Source organism: Meriones unguiculatus, chromosome 2, assembly GCF_030254825.1.
Source record: "Meriones unguiculatus strain TT.TT164.6M chromosome 2, Bangor_MerUng_6.1, whole genome shotgun sequence".
NCBI lineage: Eukaryota > Metazoa > Chordata > Mammalia > Rodentia > Muridae > Meriones > Meriones unguiculatus.
The window spans coordinates 101977412-102003866 of NC_083350.1; the positions used below are offsets into that span (position 1 = coordinate 101977412).

The 26455-nt window shown below is 40.8% G+C and overlaps 1 protein-coding gene across 1 annotated transcript in view; it reads left to right on the forward strand.

Moving 5' to 3' along the window:
- Window positions 1–26455, forward strand: part of Fgd6 (FYVE, RhoGEF and PH domain containing 6) — a 114428-nt gene that overhangs the window by 19787 nt on the left and 68186 nt on the right. Inside the window, exon 3 of the mRNA XM_021647833.2 lies at window positions 18346–18493. Within this exon, the coding sequence (XP_021503508.1) occupies window positions 18346–18493 (148 nt within the window). The remainder of the gene's footprint in view (window positions 1–18345; window positions 18494–26455) is intronic.

Here is a 26455-nt window from a genome sequence, read left to right on the forward strand (position 1 = left end):
AATTACTGTGCTAGTTGTAACAGGTTTCTCCAAAGTAAGCCGGGTAAGATTGTCTATAGGTAGCTACAGGTACATGAAAGCACTCAAACTGTATTTCAATTAAAATACCCTGTAATTCAGACTTTCAATGGATTTGTAATGTTTTCTCAGTTTAAATCAAATTAAAACCTTTCTAGAAATGGCCCATGTCTGTTAGCTGGGTGGTCAGGGTGTTTCCTGTCGAAGGATGTGTGAGTAGGGGCCTGTGTGTTTAGTCTGCTGGTGTAGATGCACACATTTATTGTTTCGCTGCCTTGTGTAACTCACTTCCTGCCTCTCTAGTTCTCCCACATTTCATGTGTTAAGGCAGGGTGGAAAGGGTGGATAAGAATGAGCTGCACTTCTGTCCTTTGGAAGAGCCTGATGTCCTCACTCTGCAAGTAGCTGTGAACATCTGGAGATCCCTGCCCAAAGACAGCTGATTTCAGACCTGGTTTTCATGTAACCATTGTAGCATTTTAAATGCTAATGAGGATACTTTTAGGTGATCCCATACTTAGTTAATTGGATACTTGAGAGACATTTGGAATTTTAGATTTTATTTGTTGGATTTTGAAAGTAACTTATAAATGAAATTCATAGTAAAACTCATTTTTTACTTTGTTGTTGTTTTTTGAGACGTAGTCTTGCTGTATAGCCCTGGGTGAAACTCTCTGTGTAGAATGAATCACTGCACCTGACTTTTTTTTTTTCTTTAATGGAAATTAAGCCAGCCCTTTAATTCCAGCACTTGAGAGGCCAGAGCATCTCTGTGAGTTTGAGGCCAACTTGGTCCACATATGGAGTTCTAGGCCAGCCAGGCCTAGAGAGTCAAACCCTTTCTCAATAAATAGACAGACAGAGAGCTAAAATCTGGAAAATCAGCCTCTGGAAATGGTTTATTGTTGTTCATGAAAATTTTTATTGGTAAGAATTGTAGATTCAAATGAAGCAAAGCACACCTAAGTGTGGTCCCTTTAGGGAGAGCATCACTGATAAATTCACCGAGATTCAGGTTTCCTCAGATTATGCTTTTAAAAAGAATTTTTAAAGCCACCCACCCCTCTGTCAACTCTCTCCCCAATCCCTGGCAACTACTAATCCATTGAAAACATTTCAGCTACCCCAGTAATGTTATATAAAATGCAACTATGGGGGATATAGCTTCTTGGGATTGGCTTTCTTCATTCACTATGGCTCTCTGTAGGTCCATCCAACCTGTATCTACCAGTAGTCCTCTACAAAATTATTATTCCTGAGTAGAATCTGATTTAAGTGATATGCAGGCTGGTTTTGCTTTCTGGTGCTCTTACAAATAAAGCTGTAATGAACATTTCTTTGGGTTCAGGTTTTTGTGTTGATACACATTTTCAATCCCTTGGATAAAGCCCTAACAATGCATTTATTTAATTAATATTTAGTTTTATAAGAAATTATCAAGCCATTTTTGAAATTTTATTTTTCATTATTATGTGTATAGTGTGTGTGTGTGTGTGTGTGTGTGTGTTTGTGTGTGTGTGTGAATATATGCCATGGTGAGCATATGGAGGGCAGAAGACAACTTTGTGGTTGGTTCTGTCCTTTACATGGGCTCCAGGGATTGAACTCATCAGACCAACAGCAAGTTCTTTTTTTTTCTCCCCCCCCCACACCCCTTTGAGACAGGGTGTCTCTGTATAACCTTGGCTGTCCTGGACTCACCTTGTAGACCTGGCTGGCCTTGAACTCACAGAGTCCACCTGCCTCTGCTTCCCAGAGTCCTGGGATTATAGGTGTGTGCCTCCATGCCTGGCACAAGTTCTTTACTATCTGAGCCATCGTGTCAACGCAGGAATTACTTGACTCTTCCAGAGCAAAGGTAATATGTTACTTTCCCATCAGCATTATGTAATAGAATGGGAGGAGGGCCAGGATCCGGTGTCTCAGCATCTTGGCCAATAGTAGGTAAATGTTTTTGTTTGTTTGTTTGTTTGTTTTTTAGATTGTGATATATGTATAGTGGTATCCTATCGTTCTATTAATTTGCATTTCCTTGGTGGTTAATGATGTTGAATACCTTTCACGTGCCTGTTTGTTATCTGTATATACACTTATGTGAAGTCACTATTTCTTTTTGTTCCTTTTTTTGTGATGCTGGGGTTAAAAACCCCAGGTCTTACTTATACTAGCCAGATGCTACATTAAGCTACATCTCCAGCTATCTTCCCTAACCCCACTCCCGTGTGTATGTATGTGGGCAGAGTGTTGGTGGGGAGTGTTTGTTTTTGTTTTTAATTTTTTGTTTTGTTTTGTTTTTTTGAGACAGGGTTTCTTTATGTAGCCTTGGCTATCCTGGAACTCACTCTGTAGACTAGGCTGGCCTCGAACTCAAAAAGATCCACCTGCCTCTGCCTCCCGAGCACTGAGGTTAAAGGTGTGGGCCACCATCGCCAGGCAAGTGTGTGTTTTTTAATGAGAGTTCTTGGTTCATTTTATTATTTGTATTCTTTTTTGGTGGGGGAAATAATTTGTATTAATGAATTTATAAAGCTCAGGCTGGTCTCAGGCTCATCATCTTCCTATCCTAGCCTACTGAATGTTGGGATTACATTATATATCCAGCTCAGTTTATCATTCTTTTAAGAGTTTCTTTGTTATCAAACTCATTGGTACCCCCCTCACTAGAGAATAAAATTCTCTATAGCTTAGTATTTAAAACCTTTTGTGTCTGACTACAGTCAGCCTTTCCAGGATTTTAATCTTATTACCTACCTACTAATCTGACCATGCCAGTTCCCCTTTGTTACACTTACAGCTTTGTTACACTGTCCAATAAATTCTACCTAGACATTATTTCTTACCCTTGTAGACTTAACTGAGTGTTATTCTTTAGTATATACATTGTGGCTTACTCTTTGTCTTCTTTTTTAGACAGGATATCATGTAGACTAGGTTGGCCTCGGACTTACTGTGTGCCAGAGGATGACTTCAACCTCAGATTCTCTTGCCTTCACCTCCCAAGAGCTGCAATGACAGGTCTGGGGTACCACACCCAGTTTTGTGCTGTGCTAATGTTAAACCCAGGGCTTTGCTCCTGCCAAGCAAGCACTCTATTTACTGACTCATATCCCTACCCTTCCTCTTCTGACCTAGGAAGAGGAACAGATACACTCCTACGCGTATTTTGTTGCTTTTATCTGTCTATCCAGTTTCATTTTTCTTTCTGCCATTTCCCGTTCCTAGCAACACATTATTTCTTTATGATTGTGTCTCTTCTAGAACATGGCCTTCATGACCGGGAGTTGCATTGTGTTACATTGCTCCATCACTAGTGCTTAGGGTGCTTTTTGGCATATAGTGGATACTTAGTGAATGCTTATTGAAAGAATGAATGTGACAGTACATTTTTGTACATCTGCATCTTTGCTCTCTCCCATAGCATATTACCTCGAATATAATGTGCATACTACAATAAAAATTGTTTATTGTATTTTTACTATATGCCAAGCAGTGCAAGCTACCCTGTTCTTAGGAATTTAATGGTTACACAGCACTAATGTATCATTCTTTTGGAATACTCCATTGACCTCCCTCTTACTCACAGATATGTGAGAATCAAAACCGTGAACGATTACAAGCACCTTTGTACCTTTGGCCCTACCTGTTACTGGTACAAATTAGATGACTACATCTGAGTAAATAGTATTGAGGTTAAATATTGCTTTTATTTGTGTGAGGTCAGAGTCTAGCTGCATTTTGAGTACGCTAGTGTTTCACCAACCAGGCTTCCAGAATGCACAGGAAACATCTGTTAATTTTGGAACACAGTTACATTCATTGGGAGAATTACTGCTGTTGACAAAAAGTATTCATTTGGAGAAGTGCAGTTGAGTTCAAAGATCATATGAGTGCTAAGCATCTTTATTAGTTCATAGGGAGCATCTGACTATGTTGTGGGGCCGTTAAAAAATGACTGTGTTCACCCGTCACTATTCCTCTTCCCCAGAACCCGCACCAGTAGAGCAGTTCCTGATACTGTCTTATGGAGACCTTATATTTCTTACTGTTCTGTTGTGGTAAAGCATTGTGACCAAAAGCAATGGAACGTGGAAAGGCCTTTTTATGCTATAATTCTCAGGTCCCATCCCATCACGGAGGGAGGTCAGGGCAAGATTACAGAGACAGAAACTACACAGAAGCCAAGGAAGAATGCTGCTTTCTAGCTTGCTCCCCAGGGCTACCTCAGTATGCTTTCTGATATAACTCAGAAGCACATGTCCAGGGGTGGCCCTGTTCCCAGTGAGATGAGCCCTCCATGTCAATCGCTGATCAAGAAAATGCCTCCACAGACTTGCCCAAAGGGCAATCTAATGGAACTAATTTTGCAGTTGGGATTCCTCTTCTCAGATGACTCTAACATGTGTCCAGCTGACATAAAACAAACAAACAAACAAACAAACCAAAAAAACCCAACCAGGACAAACCTCAAGATATCATGTACTGTTCAGAAAGTACAAAGATAATTGTAGCACTGAAAAAAAATTTTAAAAATCTAAAAATTGACGAAATTCGTTTTAAATAAAAGAACTATCTGTGTGTCTTAAATGTGCTAAGAGTAGGAGTGGAAGAAATTAGACAGCCCACAGATAGATAGTTTTGGAGTTAGCAGAAGTTTACCAAGATGTCTTGGTAACAGGCTTTGTGGAAAAAAAAAAAATATATATATATATATGCATATATATATATTCATGTGTAATCAGGAGCAAAGAGCAATGAATAATTCCTGCATGCTTGTGCTCAGCTTACTTTTTCTTTTTCTGCAGTCTTAAGAACCAAACCCAGGGAATGGTCCTGCCCACTTTTAGGGTGGGCTCTCTCATATCAGTTAAGGTAATCAAGACACCCCCACACATACAATATGCTCATAGGCCAGCCTGCTGCAGACATCCCTGTGATCCTGGTATTGAGTTAATTAAAAGAACTATTTTGCAATGCCTTCCCTCTTAAAGTCTTAAGTATTCTTTCTAGTTCTTGGGCTGCATAGTAAGTTCTCAGGCAGTCCTCGCTACAGAGGGACACCCTGTTTCAAAAAAGTATAAAAAGAAATTCAGTCGAGAAGTTGATCCTGGTGTGCCCTCAAGCGCCCAGGAGGCACAGGTGGGAGGGTGAAGGGGTCCAGGAAAGCTCCGGCTGTGTAAGACATCCCCACCTTCAAATAGGCAGCGTGGAAAGAAAATTGGCCCTACTGTTTAGTTAAGAGTATAAAAGAAAAATAAGAAGGGCAAAAGCTTTCTGTGCTGAAAGAAATGGATTTGAACTCATTAGCATATATAAAATCTCTTAGAAGGACAATTATTTAAAAAATAAAATAACAAAAATTTAATCATTTTAAATTACAAAAACAAGCAAATGTGTTGACTGTAGTTTTTTTGAGGGCTTTTCTAATGCTGGAATTAGTTTCGGAGCTTGGCACCATAGCGCATGCCTATAATCCCAGTGCTCTGGGAGGCGGAGGCTAGTGGATCTCTGAGTTCAAGGCCAGCCTGGTCTACAAAGCGAGTCCAGGAAAGCCAAGGCTACACAGAGAAACTCTGTCTCGAAAAACAAAAATAAAAAAATAATTAGTTTAGGTATGCTTTGCTTTGTCTGCATTTGTTCCTTGGTTAACTGTTAATTCTTTCACATGATCGATTGATCATAGTCTAAAATGAGATCTTGGGCACTTTTTTGCATGTCACTGTATTAGGTTGACAACACTGTATTAGGAACTCTGAGCCAGGTGGGTGTTGTAGCACATGCAGGAAGCTTGGGAATTCAAGGGCAAACTGCTATATAGCAAGATCCTGTAGGGAAGCAAATAAAAAAAGGTAGCAATTCTAAACACTCTTAATTAATTCTTAGTGAGAGAGCCTCACACTGTTAAAAAGCAAAAGGTGTTTTGTGAGCGAGTTTGTGCTCTCTGTGAATGTGTTCTCCGAGTGCTCACTGAAATCTTGTCCCACTAAGGATTTCTGTAGGTTGCTTTGCTGGAGCCTTCTGGGTGGACCTGTCAGTCAAACCTGTGTTTATGAATGCAGTGAAGGTGTTGGTGCATGTTTCTGCTTTACTATATCACTGGATGCTCAACTGGAAACATTTCTTCTTCCTTCTCTTTACCTTGCAAAGAACAAAGATTTGATCATTCCTCCTGGGCTGTGACTGAAGAAGAGATCTAGCATACTAGAAGAGTTCCTTTAGAGATTGTCTGCTGTCAGTGTTCTGAAAACCATTGCTATGGTACACATAGCAGCACAGTCAGGTTGGTTAGTTGTTGGGTTTTGTTTTTTAATTTTTTTTCCATTTATGAGGAAGACCAAATGGGAATACCTGTCTCCAACCTGCCCTTGCTCTTTCCTTCTCAAATATTAAAAAAGAGAACATTGTTAATGAGAAATACTTAAAATAATTGATATTAGTAAACCTGGGCAGGGAGAATGGGGTTTAAAACTATTTACCAGTTAGTTTAATTATAAAAATTATACACACCTTTTAAAAATCTATAAAATAAAAGGTAAATATTCTCTTCATTCCCCTCACCGGGGAAATTATTTGTTTTTGTTTTGACTGTTGGTTTGTTTTTCTCTTCAATATGGAAAGTTTTAGCATATGTGGAAAGTTTAGGCGGCATCAAGCTGTCTCTGGGCGTCTAATGTTTGAGAAATAGGGAAGGAAAGCCTGGCTGACTTAGCAGTGTGCTGGGGATCACAGTCCCATCTGCCTCCTCCTAGGTTTGTGCCCAGCTCAAGGCCTGACCCACTGGCTGCTTGAATGGGAAGAGCAATATGTGCCACAGGCATAGAGGGAGGGTGCTGGCTGCCTCTGCCTGCTGGTCATTTATCTTTTGCCTTCTCTGATTTTAGAAAGAACAAGGGCACTCTGTGAAATGTTCACTTTAGGAAGGCAATCAGCAACTTTGTTGCATTCATGACAGTCTTTTCCAGTGTCCTTCATAGGCCTATTTCTGCTCTTAGAATTCCTCAAAGTAATTATCACTGTACAAAGAGGGACAAAGAAATAATGGAATGCTACTAAATGAAGCAGTGTTTTAGGTTAGTGACTAAAATTCTTTAGAAGCAGGAAACAGTATGATTGAGAGCTTGAGGATTTTACTGTATGAGTAGTAAGCTCCCCAGAAACATGCAGCCCGAAGAGATGCGCTGCAAGGCTCACCCGACTTCAGTGTGGGAAGGAGTTCTTCACTCAGACACTCAAGGCCAGTGGTGAGCACTTCCTCAGGACTGATAATGCAGAGGCTCTTCTCTAGTGATTGCCTCTGCACTTCTGGATTGTAAGTGTCTGCAGCAATCATTTCTCCCTTTTGGTGCTATAGTCAGTAGCATAGAGAAGAGGATCAAAGGACAGGCAGACTAACTCTCTCTACAAAAGTATTGTTTGTAAATTGCTTCCATTGGTTCATATAGTCCTCATAAAATTCTGTTACATGGACTCATTATTGTCTTCATGTTATGAATGAAGAAAACTGAGACACAGACAGGTTAAAGACTTGCTAAATTTCAGGAAACCAGTCAATGCATCCTGAGCCCAAACACCAGTAGCACCCAGAGCTATGTAATTACACTGCAGACCAGCAAAGTTTTCCCTTAAAATGCATCTGGGAAATATACTTGACAGACCATAACTTTCCCCTTGCATATATTCAGCTCTACCTGTGCAAAATTGTACAAAAATGAGCATTTTCAGGTTCAATAAAACTTTGTTTGTGGGCACATTCCTTTGATAACATAAGCTTCATTATGCACTAGGAAGCAAAATACCCTTGCTTTATTGCTAAGTACACATTAAAATGGAAAATGCCTCAGAAACTGCATTTCAAAATTAAAAATTTGATGTTGTATAGCATTTTCACATGTCAAATAGTTCTTTTTTCACCCTTTGAAAGGGTATTTAGCTGCAAATCAAAACGACCCTGAGATATCACCTTACACCCATCAGAATGGCCAAGATGAAAAACTCAAGCGACAACACATGCTGGAGAGGTTGTGGAGAAAGGGGAACCCTCCTCCACTGCTGGTGGGAATGTAAACTGGTACAACCACTCTGGAAAGCTATCTGGCGCTTTCTAAGACAATTAGGAATAGCGCTTCCTCAAGACCCAGCTATACCACTGCTAGGTATATACCCAAAGTTTGCTCAAGTACACAAAAGGGATACTTGCTCAACCATGTTTATAGCAGCTTTATTTGTAAAAGCCAGAACCTGGAAACAACCCAGATGTCCATCAACGGAAGAATGGGTACAGAAATTGTGGTATTTCTACACAATGGAATACTATTCAGCAATCAAAAAGGAGGAAATCATGAAATTTGCAGGCAAATGGTAGGATCTAGAAAAGATCATTCTGAGTGAAATATCCCAGAAGGAGAAAGACAAACACGGTATATACTCACTTATATAGACCTCTAAGATATGATAAACATAATGAAATCTATACACCTAAAAAAGATAATCAAGAGAGCGGACATGGGGTAAGATGATCAATCCTCATTTAGAAAGACAGATGGGATGTGCATTGAACGTATGACAGGAGTCTACTGAGCGCATCTGAAAGACTCTAACTAGCAGTGTTTTCAAAGCAAAGACTCATGACCAAACCCTTGGCAGAGTACAGGGAATCATAAGAAAGAAGGGGAGTTAGTCTGATATGGAAAGGATAGGAGCTCCACAAGGACCAAATATATCTGGGCACAGGGTCTTTTCTGAGACTGACATTCAACTAAGGACCATGTATGGATATAACCTAGAACCTCAGCTCAGATGTAGCCTGTGGTAGCTCAGTAACCAATTGGTTTCCCAAAGTGAGGGGAACAAGGACTATTTCTTTTTTTTTTTTGAGTGTTAGTTATGGTTTTATTGCTAAAAACAAACACCATGATCCCAGCAACACAAGGACTATTTCTAACAGGAACTCAATGACTGGCTCTTTGGCCTCCCCACCCCCCAAGGGAGGAGCAGTCCTGTTAGGCCACAGAGGAGGGCTTTGCAGCCAGTCCTGAAGATACCTCATAAAACAGGATCAGATGAATGGGGAGCAGGTCCCCCCATCAGTGGACTTGGAAAGGGGCACGGTGGAGATGAGGGAGGGAGGGACTGGGAGGGAATGAGGGATCGGGACACGGCTGGGATACAGAGTTAATAAAATGTAACTGATAAGAAAAAAATAAAATTCAAAAAAAAAAAAAGAAAGGGTATTTAGCAAGCCAAACATGTGGTGGCACACCCCTGTAATGCCAGCAATCATGAGACCAATGTGGGACTGTAAATTTGACCTTGGCCTGGGCTATTAAGACTCTGTATTAAAAAAAAGAAAAAAATATTCTTAACTTTGTAGGCATAAAAACAAATGGTAGGGTGGCTACACCTAATTGTATTCTCCTGTACCTGTGCTCGGATATTAGGATTAGATCTAATTTATTCATGCAATAAATCAGCTCTCTGTCAAACTAGGAGTGAAGAAGAAGAAATCTAAGCTATTGCCATTTTATCTACTTGGTAAACCCTAATGTCTTTCTCTTCTCATGACTTTTGTTGTTGTTTTGCTTTGCCTTTTTAAAAATTAATTTTTATTTTATTTTTTAGAGTTACCATTTTATTTTGTGTGTTTGAGTGTTTTGCTTGCTTGTGTGTCTAGTCCATATGCATGGTCAGACTCTAAGGAAGTCCGGAAGAGACATTGTATTCCCTGGAGCTGAAATTATAAACACTGTGAGCCACCATGTAGGGGCTAGGAATTAAACCTGAGTCCTTTGCAAGAACAAGTGTTCTTATTATATAGCTCTCCGTCACCTTTTTTGTTGTTGTTGCATTTCCCTCCTCAAACCCTTCCATATGCCTCACCTTGGTCTCTTTCAAATGTATGTTATCTTTTTTCCATCAGTTGTTATTACATATGTACATGCATATATACACATACATATGTATATTCCTAAATACATAAATACAGGCTGTTCAGTCTGCATAATGTTACTCGCATGTCCGTTTTCAGAGCTGATTCTTTGGTATTGTATAACCAGTTGATGTGCTCTTTCCCTGGGGAAGACTGTTTCACGCTCAGCAATTTTTAGTTGCCTGTAGTTCTTTCCGTAGGGTCCAGGCCTCATGAGCTTCCGTCCTCCTCTCATTCTTATTCAGCTCATGTCTTGGCAGTCATGTGGTTGTAGCTCCCTGACTTTCCTAGGAGACATAATCTTACAGCAAACTTCCTATTCCTTGGGCTCTTACAATCTTTCCATTCCTTCCTCAGTGATTTCTGAACCGTAGGTATAAGAGCTGTGTTGTAGATGTTATCACTTGGGACTAGGCTCCACAACTCTGCACGTTTACTGCTTGTGGGTTTTTTTTGTAATGGTCTCCATATGCTGCAAAAAGAAGTTTCCTTGATGAGGGGTCAGAGCTTCACTTATCTGATTAGACCTTGAAGATTAGTTTAAGTTGAATTTATCTCTTATCTATTGCATATGATAGACATGTGTGCTCACATTATTTCATTGAACCTTAATAGCAGGTGATATTCAGTTTTGTGGCTGAAAGAAACATTTAATCAAAAAGCTTAAATAGCTAACCAATTACATATAGACAAATGAGAGGTGGAGCCTAGCTTCAAATACAGGTCTGTTTTGGACTAAGACAAGTGTTTTTCTTCTCTATAGAAGACAGCCTCTCCTTTGCTCCTAAACATGTTTGCTGCTGTAAAGAAATGCTTGGATACTATTCAAAGTGTATCTCTATGTCTCCCTTATTAAATGCATGTTTAATTTTACTTCCTTTACATTTTCCCTTGTTATCATAGTTTGCTAGAACTGTCAAGGGTTTTTGAGGGGGTGGTTTTGAAAGACTCTAAAAATAAACAGAATTACTCAGCCGTGTAGGTAGTAGACGGTACACTGATGTGTAGGATTAAGAGAGTGGAGAAAGGCAAGTATAGCAGCACAATGCTATAAGCCCTACACTAAGGACTATGAATATGAAATAAGAGGATCTTGAGTTTGAGAATATCCCAGGCTACAGGACTCTGGACTCTGTTTTAAAGAAACAAAAGAGTAGATGAAGAAGGTCTGACACTATATTAGTGGCAGAACACTTATCCACCATGGGTGAAGCCCTAGGTTCTTTTCCTCAATACTGAATAAAAATAAAAGAGTGGAGGAAAACATCTGCCTGATGCCCAATATATCCTCCAGTTTTGAGAAAGTAGGCCAGTGTCTCCAGGGTACTCTGAGAAAGAAGGTTCTATTTGGGTCTTTGGCATTATTGATCTTTAGCTGTTCTAGAGTAGATAGAATTCTACTATCTCATACATATATATATGGAAAAGAAATGGTGCTGGAATTGTTCATAGGTATTTGTGAATAAGGAAATGAACTAAGTTTATTCATGAGTAACAGTTTAATTCTGTCCAATATTGCCTCCTTACAGGTTCCCAAGAAGCTTACCATCCTTTCCCAGAGAGGGAACTTCTAGTTAGGGTTATAGCCTCTGTTAGTAGGAAGTGAGACATTTAAGCAGATCTGTGTAAAATCTGGGAGTGAAAGCAGATGTCCTTGGGGCTTCTATTTGTACTATTTGCCTATAATTCCCTCGTACTTTATTATAGTGAGGTCTGTGTGTGATGTAACATTTAACTTGCCGTAACATGGAACATGCCATATTTCTCAGCGTTACCTTAATGCCTTCAGCTTGAATATTGTTTGGATTTATCAAGAACCTGTTTAGGTATCTTTACAAAACATAGTTAGGCATATGCAAAGCATCGTTAGATAGCCCTCGATGTGGTTGTTCAAGGTAATTCCTTTAGAAAACACCAGTGTACCTTCTTGTGCACCTCTGGAACCTAGAGGATGTCAGTTCTCTCTACTGGTTATTTTAGGTGCCTTCTCTGTACCTTCTTAGTGAGTGATTCTTATCCTAGAGTTATGGCTTTGGCTGAATGCACAAAGTTCTACACCAACTTTAGGTCAACATACATTCACAGCTGGAGAGGGAGAATAGCAGATGCCATGCAGTACTCCATGGGAACAAAATGAACCCCCACTAACTGTGGGAGGCAGGCAGTGCATATCAAGAGGGTGCACTGATCCCTGGCTCCTACAGGAGCTTTATTATGATTGGTTTATTCGAGTAATTCCCTAAACTGATGGATAATATTGTTGTTTAGCTTTGACTGAGGACCTTCTCCAGTAAAACAAAAATTAGAGGAGAATTTGGGGCTAGCCACTCATGGTCACCTGACTTGCCCCAGATATCAAGGCAGAAATTGGGCCTTAATTTTTGTCTTTATGCTATTGCAGTGGTTTGTATACCAAGTCATAATCAAGAGTATAGCACATAGTCACAACTTCCAAATGTCTCACCACCTCCTCAGTGGCCACTGGAATCAGTTAGGGTTATGATGACATGACATTGGAGGAAGCAGTGTGGTACATACAACTGACACAGGACAAGTAGTCACCCGGAGAGAAGCTACCCACATGGTGAGCTTTCATTTTGGACCCGTTCCACCTCCTGGCCTGGCTCCCCTGTTGGCTCCTTCCTGACTGCTAGACCTTGGCCAGGCTGCAGGGAGAGTGAGGTCAGTAATCCCATCACTCTTGGGGGTGGTTGTAGATGAGTGTCTGTTCTGCCTTGGCTCCTTGCCAGGCAGCCACTGTTAGCAGCAGCCATCTCTCTCGTCTTATAGAAATGTCCACCCCATGCTTCCCCATGTCCTCTCTGTCCAGGTCACTCTCCATGTCATTACAGCCCAATTTAGGGCCTTTATTTGCACTATCCACCCAGTCTTCCTGTGCTCTGGGTGCCTTTGCTTCTCATTGGCCTGCTGCAGTCAACAGCACTTTGACGCCTCCCTGCTGGGAGTTCACAGTGTCTCCTTTCACATGTTACCTAAAGTATGCTCCTTCTTTTCCCTCCCTTTTCTTTTTCTTTATTTAAAGTTTTTTATTATTATTTATACAGTATTCTTCCTGCATGTGTGCCAGTAGTGCAGAAGAGGGCACCAGATCTCATTGTATGATTATACGATGGTTATGAGCCACCATGTGGGTTCTGGGAATTGGACTCAGGACCTCTAGGAAGAGCAGCCAGTGCTCTTAACCTCTGAGCCAACTCTCCCTCCGCATCTCTCTGGCTAGGGATAGACCCCAGGGCCTTGCACATGGTAGGTAAGAACTCTTACAAGTAAGTTGTATCCCTAGTCATTATTTTCTTTTTTAGATAAAGGTCCCTGTTACTGTACTAATTGTAAATCTTTTTTTCTCGTCTGCTTAGGAAGGCCACACTCAGTAGGAAAATAAAGAGAAAGAATAATATAATTGATAGTGATAGTTTGAGTATTTAACTAATTCTGATCAGTCATCTTTATTTAGTCCCTAGAATGATGAATAATAGACTCCATTTACATCCCTGCAGAACCCCATTTTTGACTATGGTACTGTTCAGGTCAGATAACTGCATCTAACTGTTAACTCCTGACTTTTAGGTTGCCACCTAGACACTGCACACACTGTGTTGTCTGTGGAAAACCTAAGAACATGACAGGGATATATGACTCCTAAGAGGTCTGCTGGCAGGTGAAATGACAAGTATGCCTACTTAGTAGGGTGTGCCAGGTTTTTCTAATTACTTGTTTTAGGGGAAATTCTAGGTGTACTATAAGAGTTCAAAATGGACCTAGGAAAGAATGGTGTGAGGCTAGTGTTTGTAGCTCAGTAGTAAAGCATTTGCTTATTTAGTGTTCAGGAAACTCTGCTTTGATCTCCTGTACCACAAAGAAACACAAAACAAAATGAACAAAACTAAACAAAATTATGTGAGAGCAGGTTTTCAAATCTTTGTTGCTGTTGATTTGATTCATGGTTTTCCTGTGACTCTGGACTCCACAGCTTTATACAGGAATTGAAGGGACTGCCTTCTGGTGAAATTATGAAACTGTGAGCTTTACACAATAGCTGATTAATCATTAAAAACTAAGTCTCCCACATAATGTGCATCCTTTAAGTCCCCCAGTCTCACCTTTCTGCTCATTCTGTGATAAACTTGACAGCCGAAGGAAACACACAGTCCTGCAGTCACAGCTTGGGAGCGCTTGACAACATGGTAACAGCATCCTGAGCTCCCACGTGTGTTCTGCTCAGACTAGACCAGAGTGGAGGGTGGAAGAAGAAAAGGCTGGAGCTCAGAATTACATGTTGCACCTTGTTAAGGAAACAGAAACCTCAGAAGGAGCAGGCATTATCCTGGGTTTCTTTTCTCAGACTGGAGAAGCTCAGTAGTGAGGCGGCTCATCTGCCTCCCAGACTGGTCACTGTGCTGGCCTTTCTTCCCTTGCTGAGGTGTTTATTCAGTCCTTGAGAGTAAGGGTATTTCTGTGGTGTTCTCTGGTCCAACTCTGCAGGGTCATGTCTCTAAAATCTAGAGGAAGTCAATGAAATAAAATTGGATGCATCCAGTGGAGGATGATCTGTCCACAGAGAATTTAGCATGGGAAAAATTTAACTCTTTAACCTAACTCTGTAAAGTGACCGCAGAGACCCTGGCACTTGGAATTGAAGGACAGCACTATCAATAGGAATTGATCTCTGGCTTTATTTTCTCTTGATCTTCTAGAAATCTGTCTCCTTCCAGAAGCAAGTCTGACTTGGGAAGGATGGCTCAGAGAGGTAGAGGCAAGTGTGTGTTCTGGCTGCTGCGGATGCTCACTTAACCCTTTCTTTTCCCATTACACATGGACTAACCAGGCAGGAAGACATGGAAGAAATACTGCCCTGTTTCCTTAGGCTACAAATCAGACAGTATTAGGTGTTCAAAGGAAATATGAAGCATAGAAGAGTGCCATCCATACTGCAGGGTTGGCATCAGTAAGGAACCCTGTTCATAATCAGAAGTCTAAGTTATTTAGATTGACTTGGAAGCTACAATTAATTATGTGGGTAAACAATTTAATAACTGTGGATGTTATCATACCTGATGGACCGCTAAACTCATTGTTGTTCCTTATTCCCAGACTCTGTTCTGGCTGGTCTAACTTATTTGGATCCTTCAAATCTTTCATGTGTTTTCGTTTTGTTTTGTTTCTTCCCTCTCTCATAAATCCATCCCTTTCTCTCAATCCTCATGTAGCCAACTTTATCCTTTCACCACTAAAATGGTAAAAAGTGGCCAGGTGAGGCAGTAACTAACACCTTTAATCCCAGCAGCCAGCTCTCTGAGTTTCAGGCCAGTCTGCTCTACAGAGAGAGTTCCAGAAGAGCCAATTACATGATAAAGGGCCACAGGCTAGGTAAACCAAAATAAATAAATCAATAAATATTGTGAAGTGCTTGTGGATATTCCGTGTCAGGGAGCTTGCTGGAACTCACCTGAACACACAGTTGCGCTTATGTGTTAGTGAGGAAAGCTTGGTGATTTTGTCCCCATTGGCATGAAACGGTTTAGGGCCCTGTAGACACAACTGTACTAATTTGTGATGAAAGGATAACGAGAATCTGGGAAGGTCTTAGCAGCAAGCAGTCTCCGGGAGTCAGAGTGTCCCACTGTTTTATGTCATGAAGTTTGCATTTGTGAAGTTTTGTTTTCACTCGCTTTGGTGTTAGGATTGACCCAGGATCTGGTACATGCTAGAAAAATACTCTGCCACCCATCCATACACTCAACCCTGTCCGCATATAAAGCTTCTTTCTCTTCTTAGATAGTGACTTGTGCATTTTACTTTATTTTTGGGCTTGTTTGGTGGTGGTTGTTTTCTGTTTTGATTTTAGAGCCCAGCATGGCTTCAAACTCATGATCCTGTTTGGCTCAGCCTCCTGATTGCTAGGAGTACAGGTGTGTACTATCACAGTTTCTCCTGAATTCAGGTGTTGACAATAGGGAGCTATCTTCTTTTTTTTTTTTTTTTTTTTTTTTTTGAGATAGGGTTTCTCTGTAGCCTTGGCTGTCCTAGACTTGCTTTGTAAAGCAGGCTGGCCTCAAGCTCACAGACATCCGCCTGCCTCTGCCTCCCTGAGTGTTGGGAGTTACAGGCTTTGGCTGCCTCTCCCAGCAGGAGCCATCCTGTTAACAAAAGCCTTTTAAATGTTTGACTGAAAATCACCTTTCAGCTCTAAGCAAAATCAAAACCCAGTTTCTTCACTACTCGTCAGCTGAAATCGCAGTGCCCAGAAAAATCCAGAGGGTTAATGGGAAAAGCTTTCTATGACAGAACTTCTCACATTCCTGAATCCTGATTCTGTAGGTCAGGGTAGGGACTGAGATTTTTGCATTTTGTAGGAAGTTTCCAGATGATGCTGGTAACTGCTCAGCAATTTAAAATGTGCTGAGGTAGCAAGGCTGTAACGAAGATGAAAAGAGGTAGAGAACTAAGGTGAAAATAGATGGGGCTGGCTGTGTAGCTCAGTGAGAGAGCCATTGCCTAGTATACACTGAGGCCCTTCCTTGGTTCCCAGCACAGCCAACACCCCTCCCACAAGGTAAAGGTACAATTTCTTATACATGGATGGTCCCTTTGGGTTACCTCTCATTTACTTTTATTTATTCTTGCCAATGCAAATAAAAAACCAACAACCAATTGGCTTTGATCCCCGCTCCCGGGGACAGCTAATTTTGTCAGTGATCCTACTGGAAAATCCCTGCCTCCCTCCTCCCCCAGGATGTGAGTCTCCTACTTGTCCAGACCACCTATGATAAAGGTGTGTATCCACCCTGTGAGTGATAAGAGGCCCTAGCCACTGAGTAACAGGAAACAGAGTCTTTGAGGGTAGGAGGCGTTCCTTTTGGCGGTTTGCCTAGATCCATCTCGTTTGTGTAGTACTTGAACTGCGGGATGGTTTCTGAAGCAAGTCTGTTATTCTACAGTGTAATCAGGATCTGGCAGAAAGTTTATCCTTAGCTTTTAAAATTCACATTAGAAAGTCTTATAATTTGGAGTTCTGGCAGTTGAGTGGCCTGCCTGTGACCTGAAAAAGAGCCACAACAGGAATGGAATGCAAATGTGTCTGTTCTGAGGGAGTGTTTGTCCTGATGACTTTCTTTGGAATTTTTACTGGATTCACCTATTCAGCCCTGCAGATTCTTTGGTAGACTAGTTGCTGACTAACATCAGAGAAGCAAGTAGTTTGTGAGACAGCTTCACACTGTAGCCTGAACTCACAGCCATCCATTTACTTGAAGCCCCAGATGCTGGGATTATACCCAGCCTGGTCTTGGATAGGCAAGTTTTAAAAGCGTCTTGTTTCTGAGAGTGTACATCCTATGCTAGAATGCTTCCCATCATCTGCCTGGGAAACTTTACTGTGGAATTCCCCTTACAGAATGGATTGAAAGGGTGGCTGTTAGCTTCTTGAGATCTGTCTCTGTACATGCTCAAAACATCAGTGAGGTCAGGCTGACAAGGAAGAGCAGATAAATGGGCCTGGAAGTGCTTTTCCAACTTCAGGCTGAGTCATACTCCCGGGGGGGGGGGGAAGGAGAGTTGTTTAAATGCCCTTATTAGATTGCTGGGCTCTGTCCCTCAGTTTCTGTTTCTGTAAGAGACTACCAGGTAGTTCACTGTCCTACCTACAGCTTGAACTGCAGGTACCTATCAGTGATAGCTAGAGTGTTGGGCACCTGCTTGTGGTTGCTCCTCTAGTATTGTTGGACATTTACCAGCAGTACTTCCTGAGTACTTACAGACTTGGCATTTTGTTGTTGTTTTTAAATACTGAGGGCCAGCCGGGTACAGCGGTGCACACTGAGTACGCAGCACTTGGGGAGGCAGAGGCAGGCAGATCTCTGTGAGTTCAAGGCCAGCCTGGTCTACAGAGTGAGGCCAGGACAGCCAAGGCTACACAGAGAAGCCCTATCTCAAAATAAATAAATAAATAAATAAAATTAAAAAAATAAAATAAAATAAAAATAAAAATACCGAGGCCCAGGGTCTAAACAAGTATTCTAGTATACTCCCTGTAAGTCCTCTTATTTTGTACCAGGAATCAGTGGAGACTCAGGCTTCTGAAGGAAGGACATGTGGAAACATAGAATGGAAGCAGCTGGGAAACTAGCTTCCCAGTCACCTTCCCATTGTGAGTCTGCTGTAGTATCTGTCCTAAAGCTAAATTTTAAGCGTGGAGTGAATTTGGGTTTATAACAGCTGCATCAGGGGAAGGAGAGGCGGGGCTCAGCTTATCTGGCTTTTCCCATTCCTCAGATTCCCTTAGGTGTAGTTTCTCACATGAGTAACATAAGGTAGTTGATTCTGGTTTGGTTGAGCCAGCACTTCTTTTTTATTGAAGGTATTAATGGGCATTTCTATTGATGCAGCTCTGGAGTGTCCCAGGAGGGGCAGGATTCTCTCCATCTTGCTCTTGGTGACCTGCCCTCTGATGAGGAAATCATCAATAGTTCTGATGAAGATGATGTCAGCTCCCAGTCCAGTAAAGGAGAGCCAGGCCCGCTGGAGGATAAGCAGGTAGATTTGCTAATCAGTTATTTCTGCTTTTGTTTTTCTTGGCCTGCCACTGTGTATGGGAATGCTGTTTATCATTAACAACCCTAGTGAATTAATCTGGAAATACTTTCAAGTTTAAGTTTTATTCCTGTTGTAGCACCTAAAAATGTTATATATACAACTACATATCACTTAATGGTTATTTAGTGGTTTTTGAGAAATTATTTTACTGATACTCACTGGCTTTTTATATATGCATGCATGTATGTATGTGTATATAGACGTATGTTGTTAGTCTGGATTGATAATGAATCTCTCTTATTGATTGTTCTTGCCATGCTACTAATTATTATGTTTCTCTGTTGTGTTTTTTGTTTTGTTTTATGTGTGGGGTATTTTGTCTGTCTGTACATCTCGATCTCCTGGACTTTGAATTTGAGTTGTGTGCTGAGGGTTGAATCTGGGTCCTTTGGAAGAACAGCCAGTGCTCTTAAACACTGAGCTAACTCTCCAGCAATTGGGGTTTTTGTTTGTTTGCTTGTTTGTTTGTTTTTGAGACAGTATAACGTAGTCTGGCATGGAATCATAACAATCCTCCTGCCTCAGCCTTCTGAGTCCTGAGATTATAGGTATGAGCCACCACACCCAGGGAAGTTCTTAAATTTCTTGAAAAAAGGGAATTATATGCATTGATCACATCTTTAAAATTTTTAAAAATAAACTTATTGTGTATTGGGGATTGGGAAGCCTGCTTTTGTGCCATAATACATGTGTGGAAGTGCAAGGGTTAGTTCTCTTCTTCTACTATGTGACTTCCAGGTTCAAACTCAGGTGGTCAGGCCTGGCAGCAAGTGTCTTCAACGGCTGAGCTATCTCACTGGACTCACACCTTTTACATGACAAAATAAAGATGGCTGCTTATACTAGTTGTTTCCCACATTGCTGTGGCAAAAAACCTGACAAGACACAGACTTAAGGAAAGAAGGGTTTATTTTGGCTCACAGTTCAGGGGTGCAGTCTCTCATGTCCAGAAAGTCGTAGCAGCAGGAATTGAGGCAGAGTCTAACTAATGCTAGTTTCCAGCTGCTTTCCCCTCAGATTCAGTCTAGGACTCCAACCCACAAAATGGTGCTGATGTCAGTCAACCTGATGGGGATCATCATAGGGTTATTGTATTACTGCTGTGTGAAACATGATGACCAAAAGCAACATGGGGAGGAAAGGGTTTATTTGGTTTACATATCCTGAATCACAACCCATCAAGGGAAGCGAAGGCAAGAACTCAAAGTTGGAGACAGGAATTGTTGTGGAGGCCACGGAGGAGTGCTGCTTACTGCCTGGCTGTTATTGGCCTGCTCAGCCTGCTTTCTTATCGCCCAGCAGTGGCCGCATCAAGCCCTAAGTAAGAGAGTGCCCCACAGGCTTGCCCTCACCTCAGTCCAGCCACATGGAGGCTTTTCTCCATTGAGGTTCCCACCTCAGATGACTCCAGCTTTGTCAAGTTGACATAAAACTAACCAGAACAGGGGGAGTCCTTCATCAGTGTTGCCTGAAGTCTCCTGTGTTATTCTAGTTCCTCTCAAGTTGTCAGTGAGTTTATTAACTATTTCGCTGTTACTAATATAGCCATCATTTTCTTAAAACAATCCAGTGTGTGTGTGTGTGTGTGTGTGTGTGTGTGTGTTTGGGAGACATGATTTTCCACGTTTATAAAGTTTTAGGATGTGCGATAGGGAAATTCATTGTATTGTTTTTAGTTTATTACAAACATCTATATGTTTCATTTGAAATCACATTTATTTGAATAAGGATATTAAGAAAGGGAGAAAATGAGCATAGCAACAATGTCCCCATGATACATTGGAGTATTACAGAATAGAATTTTAAAAGACCCTCGCAACATAGTAAGCCAAGGAGAAAACGCTTGTCACTTGACTCCTTGTTATAATTTACTAATTTATTTGCTTCCTGCTTAACATACTGTTGCTCTGTTTAAATTTGCTTTCATCTTTAAATGAGTAGCACAATGTGGTTATCTGAAATGGAGTCCCAAGGCTGGAGAGTTGGCTCAGCAGTTAAGAGCACTTTTATAGAGGTTCTGGATTCAATTCCCAGCACCCTCATAATGGCTCACAACTGTCGGTAACTCCAGTTCCAAGGATCTGATACCCTTTTCTGATCTTGGCATGTGGTGCACATACATACATGCAGGCAAAACACATAAACACATAAAATAATAAAATGATTAAACATAAAAATGTGGGTTACCAGCTATGATTTGGATAAGTTTGGATAAGATTGATAACTTAATCTTTTGGGTTTAAAGAATGCCACTTTGAAACTAAAAGCAAAATATTACTTATAAATGATATAATATGTGAAAAAATTTAGAATATTCTCCATTCTGGTATTTGAGCTTAGAGGTGATTTGTTTTTTGATAAGAATTTCTGAACTAGGTGTGTTAGCACACATTTGTAATTCTAGCAGTTGGGAAGCTGAAGCAAGAAGATTGCATGAGTTCAAGACTATCTGGGGTTAAATATTAAGTTCCAGATTAGCCTGGGCAATAGAGTAAGACATTGCCTCAAAAACAGACACCCCAGACATACACACACACACACACCAGGATTAAGTATCAGATAAGGTTGTTAGAAGTTGTCAATAAAGATTATTTAGGTGGGTGGGTCTGTAATGTTCCTGAGAGCTGAGTGACTATTACAGACACACATAGCAGTCTGAGGGGTTGATCCTACAGTCATGGAACTGCCCCTGTGCTGTGCTGTGTTCACACCTCTCATGTTCTGGTTTGCAAGCTTGTTTCTGTGTTGCTTCCTGGACATAGGTCCTATAGGTATGTCGCGGGTACTCCTCATGTCCTGGGTAGCATAGTGTGTGTTAGATTAGCAGTGAGCATGGCCCGGGCTTTTGTGGTGCTCACATCCCAGTGGAGGAAGAGGGATCAAAATACATAAACAGGAAGAGCCTCAGAGTGTTTCCAGGCTACAAAGGGAACAGCAGTGCTAGAAACTGTAGTGGCTACTTTGGATGAAAGCCTCTGAGAAAGTGATATTTGACTAGAATTTAAATGAGCAAAGAGCCAAAGCCTGCAGAAAGTTTGAGAAAGAGCATTCAAATAGTATTGTGTGAAAGCCGTAATTAAAATCAAGCTTTCCTTTCTTTGATGAGTGGCCTGTGCTTTTTCTTTTCCTGGCTCATACAGTTGCTTTGTCCTGTTCTTTTTCATTTGAACCTTTTCCAATTTCTCTGGAAGTGGTGTCCATTGTTATCTCCACATGGCACTGGGGACACTTACTGGTTCATGGTGGAAAGAAAGGCTCTGACCTGTTCCACGATTCTTCCCAACATCATGTTCTGTCACTGCGGGGTTGATTCCCTCATTTTGTGGTCGGTGAGACACCTAAGGTCCTTTCCTCTCTCTTTGTGCCAGCCTTTCCTTCCTTCCTATCTTTATTGCATAGTTTCATATCCTTTTGTGCCATATTGCTATATCCCTGCTAAATCTGTATCTTTTTAAAAACATTTATTTGTGTATGTATGTTGTGTGTGTGTGTGTTGTGCGTGTATACATGCACGACCACAGATTTAAAGAAGTCAGGGATGTTTGTATGAGTCATTTATCTCGTTTGCTGTGTGGATTAAAATCAGATCATTAGGTTTATGTGGCAAGTACCTTTACCCACTGAGGCATCTCACTGGCTCCCTCTATCATCTATCTGTCTGTCTGTCTGTCTGTCTGGTTTTTCAAGACAGGGTTTCTCTGTATAGCCTTGGTTGTCCTGGACTCACTTTGTAGACCAGGCTGGCCTCAAACTCACAGAGATCAACCTGCCTCTGCCTTCCTGAGTGCTAGTGTGTGCCAACATGCCTGGCCTGATTTAGCTTTTTAGTGGGACTACTTTTCAGTTAATTGTGTACACATAACATTTTCTTTCTTCTTCTTTTTCTAACCTTGTACCAGTAGCATCAGTAATGTCTTTTCTTTAGACTTCTCAGCTGCTCTGAAGAACTTAACATTGTGTCTCTTCATCTGGAACAGCAGCAGTAGTAGACTCTATTAGCACCCCCTTTTTAGACAGCTGTTAACCTGCCTAACCATAGCCTAGTGAACCATTGTGAGTATTTGCTTTCCTAGCCCCTGGAGTGAAATTGTTTGGGTTCCCACATTTCACTAGCTCTGTGATTTTGAATAAATGACTTTAAATCCTAGTTTCCTTCCCTGAAAAAACAAAGAGTATGGGATTGATCTACCCTTGTCTCAGTGATTGTTGTGAACAAATGATGACACTACTGAGAACAATGTCTGCCACAGAGTGAGTGCACAACAGATTCTTAGTTATTACTGGTTATCTATAGCAAGGGAAATCTTAAAACACTTTATAGCAAGCACTCTATGATATTGCCAGTGTTTTAAATGAGTAAGGAAGCAGTTTGCTTATATTCAGTGCCCTGTTGTGTTTCAGTGAGGAAGGCTCTGTTTCAGACCCTGCTCTGCTATACTGGATGACCTTGAACAAATAGTCACTTTTAATCAAGTTTGGCGGCCCTTTCCCAAAATCCCAGCACTTAGGAGGCAAAGGCAGCTTGGTCTACATAGTGAGTTCCAGGCCAGCTAGGACAATATACCTAGACCCCAACTCAAAATCGACAACAAAAGGATGGATAATAACAAGTATTGTTGAGAGTATGGAGGATTTAAAAGTAGAAAAAGTACTTTGAGAAACAGTTGCAGTTCTTTAAATGTAGCCCCTGTTTACTACTGTATGGGCTCCTTTTTTTCTCTTCCACCCATCTCTGCCCTTATTAGCCCCCTAACAGTATATAGGAGAGAAAGAAGGATAGAGGGGAAAGGGGATGAAGGTATCATTGACTATTTCCTGCTGATTAAGAGCATGGTGTTCCTTGGGGCAAGTTTGATCTTTGCCATTAGAATATCTAATTTCTTCTCATTCCTTTGCATATGACTACTTGAAAAACAGCATCCAACCACCACCAATAGCAGCCCTGCCTCTTAGGGCCCTAGCATTTATATGTCCTCTGAAAAGTTCCCGAAATTCCAAATGACACACACTCACAGAAACCATCTGTAGCTGCAAGACCACACCCCTGCTTGAGCATGAGGAAAATCATAATCACCTGCTGTGAAGGGGCCTCATATCTCCACACTTGGGATTAAAAGGAAAACATATTCCGATATTATTTCTGTTTTTTTTTAAAGAAGACAAAATAACACAGTTCTCACTACATGCAAAAGCTTAAGCATTGTCATCATTCAGCCCATAAATCCTACATTTAATACCTACTTTATCCAAGAGAAATGAAAATATATGTCTGCACAAAAGCTTTTACAAAAAAGTTCATACTATTATTGTTCATTATTGAAAGGTCTCAGATGGAGGCTTGGGGAGACACAAAGGAAAATTATTGGGGGTAAGAAGTTGATTAGAAGAAATACTGATGCATTGGCTAGACAGATAATAGCTTGGTGAAGGGCTCTGAGGAGAGTTTATGCCCCAACACCAGAGACAGATAGCATGCTGAGGGATCTGAATAGAGGAAATTAGGGCTCTCCTGGCTAAAGTGACCTTTCTGAGAATAGGGGTTGTTTCACAGCATAAGCCTGCAGTCAGGCTTTCAGAGTCCTGGGCAGGAGAAAGGGAAAGGAATGGAGAATGGGATTTGTGGCCACCAATACCTTTTTGATATAAACTCCCCTAGATGAGACACTCTGACAGCTGTAAGCTTGATAGCTAGAGATTCAGAGTGTTTTAGTAGGGTGTCCATCAGAATCTGAGAGGAGTGACTGCCACGGACAGTTGTCTGAGCAGCAGCTAGGTTCTAGTATCACACTGTTACAATAACGATCAAAATGAGAGAATCTAAATGATCACCAACTGAAAAGTGAAAAAAACTAAACATGATATATCTGTACAGTAGAATAGTATTTGGCCATAAAAAGGAACAGAGAGCGACCAGTAATGGGTACAGTTCCCCGCCCTCCACAGTGGTGTGAGACGATACGAAAGTATTTTCAATTTATATTGTTAAGATAGCAGGATAGTCCACTGAATTATTTAAAGAGTAAAACCACATTTTATGACATTTAATAAAAGCAGCCAGACATGCTGGTGTATACCTTTAATTCCAACACTTGGGAGGCAGAGGCAGGTAAAACCCTGTGAGTTAGAGGCCACCATGGTCTACCAAGTGAGCTCTAGTCTAGCCAGGAACGTAAAGTGAGAATCTGCCTCAAAACAATGTCAACAACCAAAATTCCCCAAACAACAACCAAAATTCCCCATAGCATATGTACTGTCTTTATTCATATGAAGTAAAAGGATCTTAGAAAGGAGATGTAACCTGCTTGAAAACCACAATTTGGAATTTGGAATTACGGTCTCTTCCTGCTAACAAATTGGCACATCGTTCACAGAAGCCAAATGATGTCCATAGAACATGTTTGGAGAACAGTAATAAGCCATGGGAATCTTTACTAATTCCCTTTGTGTATATGTATGTATATGTGTCTTTCTGTGTGCATGTTCAGACAGGGGCCAAGGGTCAATGTAAAGTGACCTTCTCTATTGCTCTCCATGTTATTTTGTTTTCAATTGGAGCCCTTCCTGAATCTGGAGCTTGCCATGTCACCAAGATTAGTGTTTGTTGTCTTGCCAGCTTTTAATACTGATACTGGGGATCTGAATTCAAGTCCTTATACCAGTGTGGCAAGCACCTTACCATCCGAGCCATCTTTCTGGATTCCTAGAAATTCTTTACACTTCAGTTTATTGCTCCTTCAGCTTTTAGTAAATGTGTGTTTTAAGGAACGGCAGCTCATCCCCATGGCCTTACCATTTGGAAGGCAGAAATGGGAGCATTCCTGTAAATTTGAAGCCATCTTGTTCTACATAGTACATTCCAAGCAGCCAAGGTAACTTAGTGAGACTTAGTCTTAAAGGAAATTAATAAATAAAATAATTCATTAATAAAAAATAAGTATATTCATTTTGTTTCTTTGTGTTTAGAATATTCACTCTGCAACTTCTCTAAATATTTGTTTCTCTGTTCCTTTTCAAATCTTTTGAAAATAGTTCGTGATGATTCCCTTGTAAAGAGAAGGGTGGAGACTGAAAAGGACATTGTCTTTAGGTATCATTGTATCAGCTCATCTTTGACGTAAAAATGATAAAGAGCTATGCCTTGAGCAGATCTTGCTGTTAACATTTATCTCTTGCAAGTAGAAATCTTAAGTATGACAGAGGCGTTGTAACAATAGTATTACATGCACTGGGGAAAATGTCATTGGACATCATTGGTACTGAGCAAGTATGAAATGAAGAGAACATAGTTAAGAACTTAAAAACCTGGGCTGTTATCAAAACATCAGAGCATATCGCTGGATTTCAGATCAAAAGTTTCGTTTTGGAAATTTTGTGACTTACTTCATGACCTTGACAATGTGTTTTCATTTGTCTATGGCTAGTGTTAAAACTTTCACAGCAGTTTGTACTTTGGGGAGATGCTGTTATTTAAAAGGCAGTCTGCTTTGAAATATGATATATTTTCATTAACAGGGAAGTTTGAGACACCAAACAGGACCTCTTGAGGTCTTACAAGGTGTGTTGCCATCATTGTTTTGCTGGGTCTGAAAGAGAGAATATAGAACTTTTAATATTTGTTGTCTTTGATTTTTCCTATTTTCAAATGACTACAATCTATTGATTGCCTTACTAATAACATGCCTTTATTTAATTATGTAATTTTCTTAGCTTAAAAGGAAAAATAAGGTGCTGAAGAAATGGCTTAGCAGTTAGGAGCCCAGTACTGCTTGCTCACAGAAAACTGGAGTTTGCTTCCTTGAAGTACCCAGGACCCATATCAGGCTTCTCACAACTGAAGCTTTGACTTCTTTGGAGCATCAGCGCTCATGTGCACACAACCACACACACACACACACACACACA